This window comes from Lethenteron reissneri, chromosome 8 (assembly GCF_015708825.2).
Source record: "Lethenteron reissneri isolate LAM-NWPU_2019-01 chromosome 8, ASM1570882v1, whole genome shotgun sequence".
NCBI classification, from domain to species: Eukaryota; Metazoa; Chordata; class Hyperoartia; order Petromyzontiformes; family Petromyzontidae; genus Lethenteron; species Lethenteron reissneri.
The window spans coordinates 11,765,110-11,780,868 of NC_083786.1; the positions used below are offsets into that span (position 1 = coordinate 11,765,110).

The 15,759-nt window shown below is 48.7% G+C and overlaps 1 protein-coding gene across 1 annotated transcript in view; it reads right to left on the minus strand.

Moving 5' to 3' along the window:
• The window catches only part of LOC133361228 (ras and Rab interactor 2-like), a 20,371-nt gene extending 5,490 nt beyond the window's left edge, over positions 1-14,881 (minus strand). Inside the window, exons 1-9 of the mRNA XM_061580118.1 lie at positions 14,748-14,881; positions 12,687-12,945; positions 9,675-9,763; positions 7,396-7,600; positions 5,578-5,692; positions 4,340-4,412; positions 3,868-3,959; positions 2,561-3,133; positions 1,188-1,505 (exon numbers count right to left, since the gene is read on the minus strand). Coding sequence (XP_061436102.1) covers positions 1,188-1,505; positions 2,561-3,133; positions 3,868-3,959; positions 4,340-4,412; positions 5,578-5,692; positions 7,396-7,600; positions 9,675-9,763; positions 12,687-12,740 — 1,519 coding nt within the window. The 5' untranslated portion in view covers positions 12,741-12,945; positions 14,748-14,881. The remainder of the gene's footprint in view (positions 1-1,187; positions 1,506-2,560; positions 3,134-3,867; positions 3,960-4,339; positions 4,413-5,577; positions 5,693-7,395; positions 7,601-9,674; positions 9,764-12,686; positions 12,946-14,747) is intronic.
• Positions 14,882-15,759: the final 878 nt, after the last annotated feature.

Below are 15,759 nucleotides of genomic sequence, written 5' to 3' on the forward strand. Positions count from 1 at the left end.
GTCTAGATTTATTAACTCCTTCATGTTAGTGTGCACGTGCAAATGAACTGTTCGTGTAAAATGCGCCACCTGAACATAGTTTATTATAGTATTTCACTAACAACGATTTCAAAGTAGAACAGGTAAAGTGTAACTACGATGACTCGGCATTTTTGGTTTCCCTTGCAGCTGAAACGTTGAGTCACCGTGTTCGCACTGTGGTGGCTTTGTGCCACTGTGAATAGAATGGCCAACTGTTGTGTGAGCTGACATTAAATGTTCTGGAACACTCTTCTCTGAGACCTCCACAACGGAACGATATTCTCGTTCATGTAACGTTTCTCACTTCAAGAAACGTATCGACTCGTATCTATTGCACCTTCAAGAGCACTGTTTGTTGCTGGCCGCATGGTGTTTTGGATCTTTCAGCCTGTGCTCATGAACCGTGGTTAATTTTTTTCTATCCATAATCTCCATTGGCTATTTTGAAATTCCATGTTCCTGTGGTGGGGAATACCCACATCATTGTCAACAGCTTTGATGAATTCTCACGGCGTAGTATTCATTATTCCTTCCTCGAAATGATGATGATGGACTCAATTGTGCACATCGATGACATGGGCTCTGCTGCTTTACTAACCGAGCGACACCATGGCTGTGTATGTCACTCGACGTCATCAGCCATGATCTATCCACTGCTGGGTGAAGGCCTCCCCAAGTGTACAACATTAAGAGTAGGCCAAATACCCTCTAGCAGGGTTTCTCAAGAAGTTCCCTCTCGTGGAAGCCCTTCGGCCAGCAGTGGCATGAGCAAGACGTTTCACGGCTGCACTTTGAATATTACGTGAGATCTTACGATATGGCTACTCGTCCTATCCTATCAAACTATGCCGAGGTGTGATGCCACAAAAGCATAATGCCGATAGCCGTTAACGTGAACTCGGGTTGCTGTCTCTCTCTTGTTGAGGCCTCTGCCGTCGTGAGAAATCTGTAAGTCTTCCCGGGACATTACCGTTCCCGGATTTCTCTTGTTGTCAGTTGCGTTAAAATTCGCGACTCGGGGCAAAGGATTCACACGTAGGACGTCCCACGTGATCGGTATTGCGAGGTTTCACGCGTGAGAACAAAACGAATGCGATCATCAAATCAGATCGCCAGCACGTTTGACATTTGCGCTATTCTGGTACGGGGAAGGAGGTGGTCGTTACCTATCCGGTGCTCGGAGATCATGGCCTCGAGTGGTGGCTCTATCTCGTTGCACTGGATCAGGTACATCTTGAACTGCGTCATGGTCTGCCGCACGGATCTCAGCAGCTCCTTGCCGTCGCCGCAGGCCTGCGTGGGGTCCGCGAAGCCGTTCTTCACCAGGGTCACGTAGTCCTGGACCAGGCACCCGAAGTAGGCATTGCGGGAGGATGCCAGCTCCTTTATGCGGCGTGTCACACGCCGCTCGGGCATCTGCAGGGTGTTGCTGATGATGCCGAGGGCATTGCGAAAGCCTGGCAACAACCCCCTGAGCCGCATTCCTGTGAAATGACAGCACAGTTGAGACGTCGTCATCAGCATCGTCGTCGCTGTCCAACGCAGGCAAACACATCGTTCACATTGAAGCGCAACTTCGTTGCGTTGCCTCTTACACGGTTTCGCTGCCGTGAGGCTCTCCTGTGTTTTCGGGCTACACCGCGTATTGCTCGGCACGGTGTCCGACGTTTCGCTCCACGTGCTGGAGCTGCGCTTATCGTCATCGTCATTAGCCGTGGTCAATTCACTGCTGAATCGAGCCATCACCATTCCTCGTGGTCCCACCATGCAAGAATCCATGAGTCAATTTCATCGAAACCATCTCTGCGATAAGCAACACTCTTGGGCACGTTCCTTCCTTTGGCTGACACTCGGCTTATGCACGTGGTCGACAAATCTCAGTGTCCCAGACACACAGGCGTTGTTGGGTGGTGATAATCTCCACTGCTGCTACCGAGTCGGTAGTGGAAATTGCACATTCCTGTGGCCAGGACCAGTCTACCATACAACAATGACCCATTGAATTTCGACAAGATGGTACGAATTTATCAACCCTGTAAATATGACGTGCTTAGTTGACAGCCCTAGGCCAGGATTTGAACGTATTTCCCTCCAGCTGCAAGTGAGGTGGTTTCCCACTGGACCATGAAGCGAACTTTTATAGCTCACAAGTCACAATCGATGTCAAGCCACGAATCGTTGATTTTACAACACACAAGGGAATTACATAATTAATCTCAACATCACTTGACGTCAGTAGACTTGACACCAAGCACCAATGCATAACAAACAAGGTGAAAGTGTTCTCCTTCTCCAACGTGTGTTTACGGCTTGGACCGCGCATTGTACGGCACGATGCTCGACGGTTTTGTTCCACGACCTAAGTGGCTTCCTTAAGAACTCAACTGAAGAAGCCCCCCCCCCCCCAACCTCTGGCACGTGGAACAAAAACGTCGGACATCATGCTGAACGACCTTGGCGTGGTTACGACCCGAAAAAACTCATCGTCAGAGCCTTGCAGCAGCGCAAGCGCGCAAACCCGCGCGGTAAATTGTTCTACCTCGTGTGCTGTTGAAGCCAGACTGGCTGTTCCAATGGGACGTCGAGTGGGCAGACTCCACATCCAAGTCCGACTCCAGCTCGGACGACGAGGTGGACAGGCGGTTATCGCCCGGCGAGCTGCTGCTGGCGCTCATCGCGTTGGAGCCACTGCTGCTGCTGCTGCTGACGCCTGAAGACGTTCGCCTCAACGTGCCGCGCCATTTGTCGATCACGGGCTTTGAACGCAGCCGTGGGATAGGGCCGGCTGGAAGCCAGTCACTCGCCTCGGGATGCGGCCCATCGACTGTGACCTCCTTCTGGCCCGCGGATGCAGTCTTGCCAGGAAGCGAGAGCGAAATCATTGCTTTGCCTCGTTGGCTGAGCATCTGCCCAAGCTGCGCCTTGCCATCCACTAAGCAAGCGGGTTGTTCCTGAATAAACAGCGGGTCGACGAAGCACAGCCCGCTGTCTTCATTTTCCCCCACGCGCTCGTTCATGAGCTGCCCTGCTGGATCCAGCTTCACGTACACGCTGTCGTCCGAGCTGTTTGAATATCTCTGATGATCCTTGTGCAGCGATGAGCACCAGAACTCTGCACAAGAGATTATTGAAAGATTATTTCACAAATAGAGCCATTCATGGAAGCAATTATAAGGGTGGGGGCATCAGTGGTGAAGTGGTTCTCGCACTATGCTATAAAACTGTTGACCACGGTTAGAGTCCTGGCTAAGGCTAATTATTTGTTAACCAGATCTGGGGTGCCCTCTTCACCAACCCCCACTGAGCAGCGTGGTGAAGGTGGCTCTGACAACTGCCATCACTGACATGGTGTGCGGAAGCCTTCCTCCAGCAATGTGTGCCACGGTGGCGAGATGTTAGCTACATCACCCGCTCTATACAAGAGGCCGTGGGCTCGATCCCGACCCAAACGCCTGTATAATTGAAGTTTGCATGTTCTCACTGTGGTCGCGTGGGTTTTTTCTCTGGGTCCTCCGGTTTTTCCCTCCATGTTTAGTAACATGAGTATTTGGCTGCTATAAATGTCAACATGATAAGCCACTTCGTTGAACTATCATTTGTGGCCGAGTCGCTTCTGACAAAGAGCTATGTAGCTCAATTGGCCTTACCTGGTAAAATAAAAAAAATAGTTTAGTTTAATGGATTGGTATAGGGCTACACCTTACTTTGTTGTTGTTGTTAGCATTACTATCATAATATAAGGCGACGCAGGCCTGAACATAGGTGGACAATCTCTAATGAGGGCGTGTGAAGCAGGCGGATCGATCCGTCCGTGTCGAAGTGAAGCTGCTCAGCGAGTCGTCGTACCAATCCCCATCTTGGCGATGGACTCCAGCTGATGTTGCGTGGAGGCTGCCTGGATCACTGGAGGCAGAATGAGATTGAAGTCCAGGATGTCTCTGTGGAGGAAGCAGGGAAACCAACACGAGTTAAAATTGAAACAGTCGTCAAGTATAATCAAACTTTTGTTGTTCTTTTACATTGTTGTTGAAAACAGATCTCATGATGGATGTCAAGGGGGCCCCAACTCGTAGCTTTGGCCAACATGGGGGGGAGGGGGGCAAGGCACCCCCTGCCTGCCCCCCACGCTCGCTACGCTACTGGACACGGCATTTTCATGTTGTGGCAATTTCAGAAATTTTTTCCAAGCTGTGAGCAACACAGCTGCTCCTTCTCTCCCTTAACCCCCCCCCACTGCCCCCCCCCCCCCCCCCCCCCACTGCCCCCCCCCCACTGCCCCCCCCCCCCCACTGCCCCCCCCCTCCTGTGTGGGACTCACCGGCTGGTGGTGTAGAAGGCGACGAGTTTGCACAAATCTGGAAAGGTGAGCTTGGAACCATCCAGGGAAAATCCTGCAAAGGTAAATGAAGACGTTAAGTCAACAATGCTCCTTTTTATTGCTGTTGCGCACAAGAATGTGGTTCAACAGCTAGCATGTGGGCCGGTCCAAGGTCCGTTTGTGCTTACGGCCTCTTCGTGCGACCGATAAAAGTTTAATTGAAGGCTGTACTGAGGGCAATGGGCGAGCTTGTATCAAGAATGCCGACAAAAACATTCGTGGAACTGCGCAACAGAGGTTGGGCAAGGAGTGACAGCATCCCGCCAAATTGATGGCCTGTATTTGATACGTGGAGACATGACTTTATGCACCTGCCCATTTGTGGAATTTTAAAAAAATCACCATATTGTCAAAGTCTGTCATGTGCTGTTTTTTATTCTTAAGATCATGTTACTTATTTCACAAAAGTGGCCCTTTGTACACATGTCAATGAACTGAATATTGTATATTTTCTCAATAATGCCAGTGTGTAACGCGCATGACGTCACTCCACGTCGACCAGCCCCCCTCATTAATAATCATGAACAGGTTACATCCTCCACACAAACCCCCCCCCCTCATTAATAATCATGAGCGGGTGACGTCACTCGACATGGGGGTAGGGGGGCGAGGCGCCTCCTCCCCTCTCCTCGGCGTCAACTTACAGCCCTCACTACAAAGGCAGAACCCTCACGTCCCGCGATCTCCGTAAAGCTATTGAGACGTCAAAGTAAAAAGGACGTCAAGATGAACAAGGGATTATAACCTCTACATGAAATCAGTCTGTGTCACCGCGCCCTTAGCACCACGCGACCACGAGGAGAACATGCAAACTCCAAATATACAGGCTTCGGGGTCGGGATCGGACCCACGACCTCCTGTATACCAGGTGAGTTGGTTAACATCTCACCACCGCGGTACCATAACAATAACTTAACGGTTGACCTTTTGCAATGCAGAGGTCACCCGTTCAGTCTCCCGGCACGGCAGTTGAAATCAATACACCGCGTTTCTTGAATGCCTGCCTCCATTAACCCGGCAGGACAAATGGGTACACCACAATAGGCCAAACCACCCTCTCTCGAGCTCCCTTTAGTGGTAAGCAATTGCAGGGCCGCATTTTTTCCCTTAGCCCCTTTACGAGAACATACCGTTCTGACTTAACCGTTCCGGTGTTCGCTGGAGTCGTCGCATCATACCTGACTGTGTCTCGAGAATGGGGTAATCGCGCACAAAGAGGCAGCCTTCCCCCTTTGTCCAGCGCACGCTGATCACTTTCTGCTGGGTCTTCTTTGAGCGTCGCACGATGAACGTCTGCACAGAGGGAGGAATTGAATAAATGTAAGGAGTCGTCGGGTTGCATTGCATTCATCCCTCCCGCAGCAGCCCTCCTTCAAGCCCACTATGAGGGCCATTCGTGCCTGGAGGTTGACGACAGCAGGGCCAGGGGGTGTCGGCTTACTGTGGGGAGGAAATCCCCCGGCTAAATTAAGCCGGGTGGCAAAACGTGTGCGAGTGGTGGCTCTACAATGTGTTTTCTTTAGTGCCAAATGCATGAGTAAAGCCAATTTTTATATAATGTCTTAGAAAATGTGACGACTGCAGTGTTGACTGTCTATGTTTTAGCAAATATATTTATTGGCAGGACTTATTTCACAGACGTGTAAGAATGTATTCCTCCCTCCCCCCTACACACTTTACCCCTACTCCGTTTATTGGTCACTAGCATAGAGATGGCATCAGTCCATAACGTGCAATGTAAATGCATTGATTTTTCCACTCGAGAATTCGAGACATGTATCATGAGCCTCGTGGTCGACATCCATTCATCGATGTGACGTTTCACCTCCACTATCAAACGTGTCGGCAGAAGGTGGTGTCTGGCCTCTTTGACGGGAAAACGTTAGGAGAGTTTGTTGGCCCCCATCAGCAGAGAAGATTGCCCCGTGGTCATAGCTAACGATAGAGAGGCGAGCCACGGGAGAGAACGCGGTCGAGAGGACGCCCACCGTGGAGATAGAGCGTCGAAATCGCTGGCGTGCAGGAGCTCTCCGTGGGACTGTCATGTTGAAGATATAGATGTTGGGAATATCTCAAAAGGAAGGAGGAATGGAAAATGTTGAGCCTCAGCAGGGCAGGTTGCCAATATTCTCACGAATGTAAAATATAATAATAATTTACATTTGCAAGGTCCATTTCAGCAAAGGATCCCAATTGACGGCGTGTATGGAAAGCAGGGAAATAAGGTGGAGGCAGCAGTGTAAACGACTCAAACTATGGGGACAATACCATTTTAAAGAGGTGAGTTTTCATGGGGAAGATTTAAATATCACTTAAGATTCCGATCGTCTTATTATCTCGAGGCAACGCATTCCATCGTCTTGGAGCTGCTCCGGCAAAAGACCGAGCACCTCCAGGAATGGAGCCTGGACCTCGGACTACTAAAGACTAAGAAGATCTACTTAAGAGAAGGCGAGACTGCGGTGGTCTGAGCACGTGTTGAGAAGAGAGAAAAACAAAAGATGCAATGAGAGGGGTTATGGAAGAAGCCGCAAAGGGACACCAAGGCTGAGAGCGATGGACAACGGTGGAACAGGACAAACAGGGCAGGGGGTGGATGGATGGCATTCGAGAATAGGCACAGAGCAGAGGAGACGTGAAGAAACCAAATCCGATGAAGGCCCGTTAGAAATTTCGATTCCTTGGGGAGGCCTTCATGCAGCAGTGTATTGATTGACGCTAAAAGCTAAATGGCCTTTACCTGGGAGAATAAACATAATTTAGTTTAATTTGTTTTGTGATTCGCTTACCTTCCCTATACTTTGCACCCCTGTCGTGTTTCGTGTTACCGTTTGTTGTTACAACGTTCTGACCCCGTGTCCCTACAAGGACGTCCGCGAAAAAAAGGGCCTTCACGGCTCAACGCATTCCCCCAGCGGGAATAAAACATTCCGATTCCGACGGCCGCGGCTGAATGGGAGCGACGATGCAATGGGCCCTCTCTCTCTCGCTCTCACCCCTGGCTTTTCGCCCTGCAGCGTGTGCAGGACCGCCGCCTCGTCCACCCCGAGCAGGAGCCAGACGGAGCAGGTGAGGCTCAGGCGATCGAGGACGCTGACGCTGGGCAGCGCGCGCACGTGCTGCCGTGCCGCAACGCTGCGGCGAGGTCCGCCCGCCTCCCGCTCGTCACCTTCCGCTTCGTCCGCGTCGCTCTGCGCGTCACTGCACGGGGAGACAGCGGCATCATGACACTGCCGCTCGATGCGCCCTCGCCGTGGCTCGCCGTGGTCACAATGTCACAATTGGCGACTTTCGGTGCGCTGGCTGTGGCCCAAAATCTCTGGGGAGCTTTGTGGTGGTCAGCAGAGAGCAGTGTGGCAAAAGTCATTTTTGTACTGTACTTCTATGCCCCCCACGTCTATGCTCGCCGCTTTCACCAAACCTGCACTGACCAGCGTGGTGAAGTATGGTCAAACTCCCACCATACTCTTAGGGTTTTTTTCGGTAAAGTCACGTAGGTAAAAAACTAAAATAAAAATGTATTACTTTATTTTATTTCTATTATTACTTTTATTGATTTTATAATTATTTTTCCTACGTCACTTTACCGAAAAAACCTAAGAGTATGAATCCTTGCAGTCATGAAAGCTTCAAATCTAAAATTCCCACCACCAGCACAGCAGGCGTTGTTTGACACGTGCTATGAGGCGGCTTGCTATATGAAGGCTGTTATGAGGCTGGTGCCATTCGGTTCTAAGCAGCTGTATTAAATTACAGCCACGTATGTGCCACTAATTTCATCATTCCATCTCCGCTTCAGTACCCCCATGCACGTGTATTCCCTTTGCTCCATTCCATTTTCTTGACTCCATTCCATTTTCTTGACTCCATTCCATTTTCTTTATTCCATTATTACTCTTTACCTTACACTTGCTGCACATTGACAAACACGTATACCTCACCGTTACAATTAATTTGTAATCATTATTATCATCATCTTTTCGTATATGTGTGGTTTTCAACTTTGTTATTTTTCTTTCGTTTCCTCTAGAGAAAAGGAGTGCATTTATGCGAACACATTATTTCCCGGAGAAAGCCACTCGTATTGGAAATTGTTAATTTAAGTTTACGTGTGCTTGCATGTCTGCGTTTGTTTGGATTTGGGTTGTCACAATTTGGTGAGACTACGATACATCAAACGATGTGAGGTTTGCGATAATCGCATTGACCGTTTTGTTTGTGAAATACTATGTATCCTGCGTTTTCGTTGCTCGTTTTCTGTTCATTCACATCGCGCTGCCTGACAAAATATGTATTATGAAATAACAAAAGCACAAAAAATTACATTTCTAGAGAAATGTCGCTATTACCCATCAAATGAGTGCTTTCCAAAATGTTTCACGGAATAATTGATGCAATGGCAGGTAGACGAGACTCATCATTTGTGCAGTTCATTTCAGGATGTCATTCTATCTAGTGCAACCGACAGTATGCTCGCTACACGTATTACAGACGATAACGCTGCAATGATTAGCAAACTTATTGCAGGCCTGTGATGACTGAAACGCAAAGAACATTGAGGTACTCTTTACTTGTGCTGGACTTACACCAAAGCACACAAACGACACAAACATTTTGAAATACGAGTACACTGCAGAGTTTTGGGAAAGTGACATCGTAAAAAATCGTGTTGTGTTAAAAAATAAATATAGTATCATGTCGCGAAAGATTGTTTATCACGGCACCCCCAGTTTTGATGTTGCTGAATGTAGACGGCTAACAGGCGTCCTGTATCAAATGTCGAGTGCGGTGGGCCGTGCAAAGGAGTGATTTACTCGTAGGGCTTTGCCAAAATAACTAACAAGTATAACCCGTAAAAACAAAGTTTTTCACTATAAATCCTTTATATGCGTGGCGGCTAGAGTCCTCTCGTCCTCTGGCTTGAGATGGCTGCCACCTATGGGTCAGATGATTGTCTGCCAGTATTAAGCAATTGGTAATTAAATATTTAATTTGTTTTCCCTAAACAGTGTAAAATTTAGGAATTTTTTGTTTTCACGAACATTAATTGTCTCGCACAACGAGTCTGTGTGCAAAATGTCAGCTCGATTGGATCACGGGAAGTGGGTTAAAAAACGACCGAAAGATTTGCACGGTCGTAAGCAAGCAAGCACGCAAGCAAGCGAACTTAATATAAAGGATTTAAAAAACGCAGCGATGGCGTTGTTGGGTTAGCAGGGCTATGATCATTTATTGTCGAACATCGTGACCCTGTGGGTGGTGGCACGCTACTTACTTGACGGTCTCACAATCGTGCTGCCCCGCAGCATCTTCAGCAATTTCTTGCCACATGCAGCGCAGCTCCTTTGAAAACGTCCTCATCAACTGTAAAAAAGCGAGAGAAATACGCTAACGATGCCATCGCATTCAGACCAGTTCATTTTGCATATATATACACACATTATCCACAAACACATTCCTGGGGAGGGAGCTGGTAGAAACGTTGAGTTGCTCGGTCAATGGTCAGGGTCAACGGCGGCGTGGTGTATTAGGCAAATATGGCCGACTGAGGGCGGGCACAAGCCGGCGTGAGTAGGTTAAACGTTGGTTGAGTTTTATAAGGGCACCACGGGGTGACCAGCCCCTCCCTACCCAGCCCCACCCTTCCCACCCCCCACCCAGCCCCTCTCCACCCTCCCCTCTCCACCCAGCCCCACCCCTCCCATTTTTGGATGCACGACGGACGGACACAATAATTCCCTGTGGGCTGGTGTAACCAGGAGGTTCCTACCAGTATTACAGATACCTAGTAGAATTACTTTTCATGCCAAAACAAATAAATGCTCGCTTCTTTGTTCAGAGACGATGTGCCCACGGCCATTCAATGCGAGCCTCATCGAGTTCCTCCGGTCTAAATAAAGATTCTGAATCTGAGTACATGCCTTGTTTAAATATGAACGCTTGGAATGAACGAGAGCACGGTGTGTCATACATGTGTACAGCCCCTTGGTCAATCCACTGCTGGATGATGGCCTGCCCACACCGTGAAGGCCATGACCATATTTAACCGATCTGGTCGGTGAGGGTTCGTGAAGGCGGCGAGCATTGATGGAGGACTATTAGATTGCACAGTACAGTACAACAATGGATTGTGTTACATGAACCACAATGTAACATCGTAGCCTATATCACCCATCATGCATTGTTGTCGCCCATCCAAGCCCAACCCTGGTTAGCGTCTGAGATGTGAAGCAATCTGGCACATTCTGGCCGACTTGCTCAAAGGAATTGAGTGCGTCACAGGCGGAATTTACCCAGTGATTAAAGACATATTTGAAAGACAGTTCAGACTCATGATTTAGACTGGAGGAATCCGATGAGCTATGAAGCTCTTTTTCACACATGCCCAGCCGAGGAGGGGTCAGTAAGATACGATACAAAAACAGATAGGAATACAAAAACCGATGTTCTGAGTGCACTTGTCGCAACCTGAATTACAAACGGCACAATCGCTCTTCCACACATAAAGTGACGCAACTGAACTCGAGTAAAGTCACGTAGATAGGTTCAAATAACCTATTTACGTGACTTCAACGAAACACCCAAAGAATATGAATTCCTGCAGTGGCAAAAGCTTTAAGTCAAGATTTAAACTCGGGTAGAGGTGGTAGTGGTGGTGGTGGTGGGCATAATTTATGGAAAGGAGTGTTTCCCCAGTCAAGGTGAAGCTGATTGGAATGTGGTCAAACGTGAATGTCAGAATGCTTTTCTGCTTTGTCTTGGGTATGTGGCAGGGCACGAAAGAATGCCAAGAACGCCTGGTTTACAGGGTGCATTGATAATTAACATAGAGTGGGATTGTGGTCGAGGCTAATGCTGGAGTTGCAGCCGAAGAAGGGAACGCGCTCGAGTCGCGATGAACCCATCCCGTGTGCAGGTGCACCTCCGATGATGACGGTTGGCTACGTACGGTGCGAAAGAAGTTCAACATACGTACATACAGAAAACGGCCTATGGTCAATGTGATGGCACTGCAGCTGGCTAATCACTGCGTCACCTCTCGACAGGTCTGCTACGTACGATGTGCAAGATGTTCAGCATACACACATACATAGAGGAGGATTGTTACACCACAGGCTCGCTTGGGGAGGCCTCCATCCAGCAGTGGATTAACAATGACTGATGACAACTATTAAGTCTGTATTGAAGTCAGCTAGTGATACCAAATTTTAGATTTGAGAGAATGATAAAGGAAAGCATGTACAGTGTGGGAGTTGCAATATTTGTCTAAGTTATCATTTTCTTGTTATTAAAATAGAACCCCTATTTGTTTGCATTCCTATTGAGGTAACAAGTAACACCGCGTACTGGAATCGATTGTCGGCTCTTATAACGACTACTAATGCATACCTGTTAACCCACCGGTTTAGCCCGTATTCTTGTGCAGGGAAATTGAGCTTTCAGGTCAAGACGACGTACAGCCGTTTCAATGCGGGCAAAATAAAATGTCTGTTTCTCCATTGTGATGGGACTTTGTAGGATGAACGTTGATATTTATAAGGGCACGGGGTGACCAATAAAATCTGAATTTGTCTGTAATAAGGTAGCCACTGATAAGGGGTTGACAGGTATGCTAATAACTCCGGACAACGCAGCAAAATCCATCGAGTTTGTGTCACGCGGCACAGTCGAGTTAAATATTTCCTCCGTGTGGAACGCACTCCGCAGCGAGCGCAATGTCCCAGGCACGACACCTCTTACGAGTACCAAAGATGGCGGGGGAAAGGTGTCACACTGCACCTGAGGGTCATGTCCAGCCATGGCCAACAGCAGCGGCGAGGCGGTGAAATCTGAACCGGTCTTTGCCCCCCCCCCTGCCCCCCTCTGCCCCCCAGTTCACAAACCCTTACCTGAGCAGGGTTGTGGTCAAACGATCCACAAGACTAATGATGAGTACGACACGAGGACACCTTAATCCAGTGGAAGATCAGCACGGGGTTGTAAATACTATACTTGTTATTTTTTGAGAAATCGTATCAGCTTGCTGATGCCATCAAACATGAACAGAATGTGTATTTATACGAAGGGAATCCGATGAGCTATAGAGCTCTTTTTCACAGATGTCCGGTAGAAGCAGCAGCCGAAAACTTCACGAAAATAATCGAGTGAGACAACGAGAGCTTACTCCCTTTCAGTTCCCGACAGAGCTCGCAGCACGCGGCGCGGGACGTCGGACATCATGCTCGCAGCACGCGGCGAAGCTGGCGCGGCATCGCCGCGGAGGCTGTGGATGAGGTGCGGGGCTCACCACGAGGGAAGGCTTGGAGAGGATTTCAGCCGGAGTCCGCGAACGCTGCGTCATCTTTGCGCTCCCAGCAGCAGCAACAACAGCAGCAGCAGCAGCAGCAACAGCAGCAGCAGCAACAGCAGCAGCAGCAACAACAGCAATAGCGGCAGCAGCTGTAGCTGCAGCAGCAACAGCAGCAGCAGATGCCTCGCTTGAGTGACCCCTTGGGTGGCCCAGGTGAGTGGTTTTCTGTGCTCGTGTCTTCAGGCCACGCCCTCACCTGCGGCAGGTGAGTTGTTAGCGCGATGACGCGAGGGGAGCAGCGAGTGCCTTGAAAAACATCGTCGGCGAAGCGTCACCTCATCCACTGCTTATATACAGCTTGATGAAGGGCGTCGCCATTCATGCATGATATTAGCATTCATTGACGAAGGTACATACAGTTCAGTTTAACACGAAGGAGGCTTTCGTGACCCATAGCATCCATCATTTTTTTAAAGTTAGATCGCGTAAACATATTAATGTGTCGTTAAACCCGCCACCACCCGACACAGCCAATTAGTAAGGTTTGTCACGTAAACAGAACGTGCCAAATCGTTACTAGTGCAGCACACCCGGTGTGTTGGAGAGCAAATCCACAACATTTACAATCTGAGCCCGACGTTTCACCAGTAATCACGAGGAGCTTCATCAGGCGGCAGCCAGACTTGTGGAGAAATCCTGTTGTTGTTTAGCAGCGAGCCAACTGCGATATGTGCTCGTTTACAGTAATTTTTGATCATCATACTTTCCAAAGATATTTCCCCCGAATTAAGTGGCAGTAATATACCGTCGTGAGGATGTTTTTGTTCCGTTTGTACCAAAGAGGTTTCAACTTACATCACTTGCCATGAAAGTGGACCACAAATAGCAGCGAACACTTCCCACTTACAACGCGTGGTCCCTGACAATAAGAATCCGACTTCCCTTTACCCACACGGAGCCGCTAGCCACTGGCCACAACTTCCGTCACCCACAAAATTGTAAATAAAAATAAATCTACACAGCCTCTAAAAGTTCCATTTCTAAATGCAATTGTAATTGTACACTATGTGCCAATTGCAAATATTTTATTGGTTGGCTTTTATTTGTTTCAGATTGTAATGTTTCGCAGTTGCTGCGTAGGATGCAATACGGTAATCATCACCCTTGAACATGTCTTCGGCTTTCGCTATAAACATTGTGGTTCTTAATTTATTTTGGGTCAGATCGCGACACACATTATACTTACGCGATCTGATCAAACACTCGATTATGAATCATCATCATCATCTTCCTCCTCATTGTCAGCCAAGCTCAATCCACTGCTGGATAAAGGCTGTCTCCGTGTCTAACAATTCTGCGATATAATGAATCTATCCAGAATCTGCACCCAACGCTCCACCGGCCCAGTGGATGTCTTCTCGGATACGTTCCATTCCTCGGCATCTATATTCATGCCCATTTAGCGACGCGTGTTGTTACATTCAAACTACTCCATTACTTTCTTTAACGGTTTGTAAGCAGAGAATCGGTAAAAAGTTCAAGTCTAGCATTCTGAAATATTGCATCATTTTGCAAAATGTCTCAACTGAATAAGAGACGTGTGGCCTCAATGCATTCTTAACTGACAATAAATAATCCGTCTCATATGCACATGGTAATAATGAATTAATTACTTATTACAACCACCATCTCAAATGTGTGGGGATGTTTTCACCTTTACTTTGTCTTTACAACACTGTGTGTGTACGCTGCACTTGTACGTAGCCGACCATGCCCAGTGGAGGTGCGGGGGAAGGACAACAAACTAAACCCAGTGTCGTTATTACATTCCAAGTTAATGTGTTTCGTCTCTGCATTCTGAGCACGTAAATGTGCAGGTGACGTACTACAAAATATAATTATGGTGCTGTAAAAATGCCACAGGCTGCAAATGGGTAAATATACCCCTTTAAGTAAAACAAGCTGAATATAATAACGTCACTTTTTTTTAATTATCTTTGCGGTAAATACCTATGCAGTATTGTCACGGTCTCTAAAGCAACCACATTTAACACTTACCAGCTTTTTGCAAGTCGCTCACTCGAAGCCACGGTACAGATGATCGGCTATAGCAGACACTTCAAGGGCACGGCATGGTGTTGTCCTTGCTTGGGTGAACAGTTGCGATGGTTGCCCGATTGGCTGCCTCGGTGCTATTGTAATAAAGGACTCGACCACGATGTCTGGCTTGGTGTCCTTTATTCGGTTCTTCTCTCTTAACCCGCACGGCTGTCCTTCTATAAGACTCTATACTGACACTGATACTGCTCTCCTGCAGTTTCTCCCCTCGTCGTTCTCTCAGCCTCTCTCTCCTCTCGTCGCTCTCGTAGCCTCTCCCTCACACACAGCCTCGCCGGCTGTGTTCCCCGCAGCTCCTCGTCCGCCTTCTCTCCAGCCGCCCCACCGCTGTCTTCTCTCGCAGCTCCGCTGGCTGCTCCCTTAGCTGGCCACCGCTGGCCGCCGCTGCCACCCCTTGGCTTTGCCCACGTGGCCTTACTCTGGTCCAGTCCCACTCGTTCTCCCTTCCTCTTCCGGTCTCCTCCCTTAAGAACCTTAACCTTTCCTCCCACGTCACCTAACTCCACCTCTCCGTGACGTCACATCCGGGAGGTCGCCCGCGCCCGCATTACACCACCCTCCCCCGTGGAGAAAAACCCAGCCGACCTCGGCTGAACAACACCAACAGTAATGCGGGCGAACCCGAGCGTAACACACCAAAGGACACCAAGCATGCAATATAACAGTAAGAACAATCAACACAACTCAACAATCAATAACGTAGCAGAAGCAGGCAATAAATACACAGTAAGAACAATACAACATAACAATCAACGAAACACAAGGGATTTTGAGCGTGTGCGGGTCGCCGGCCCGTCCCGGACGGTCGGCGGCCCATCCGCGGAACGGGAACGTGATTGAGTTTGAGGAGCGACAGGGTGAAATCCCCCTGTCGCTGTTGGAAGTCCACCAACGTCCCGTGTCCTTGAAGGATCAGTCTTGGGCTTGTCCCGCGGATGCGTCTGCAGCGGGG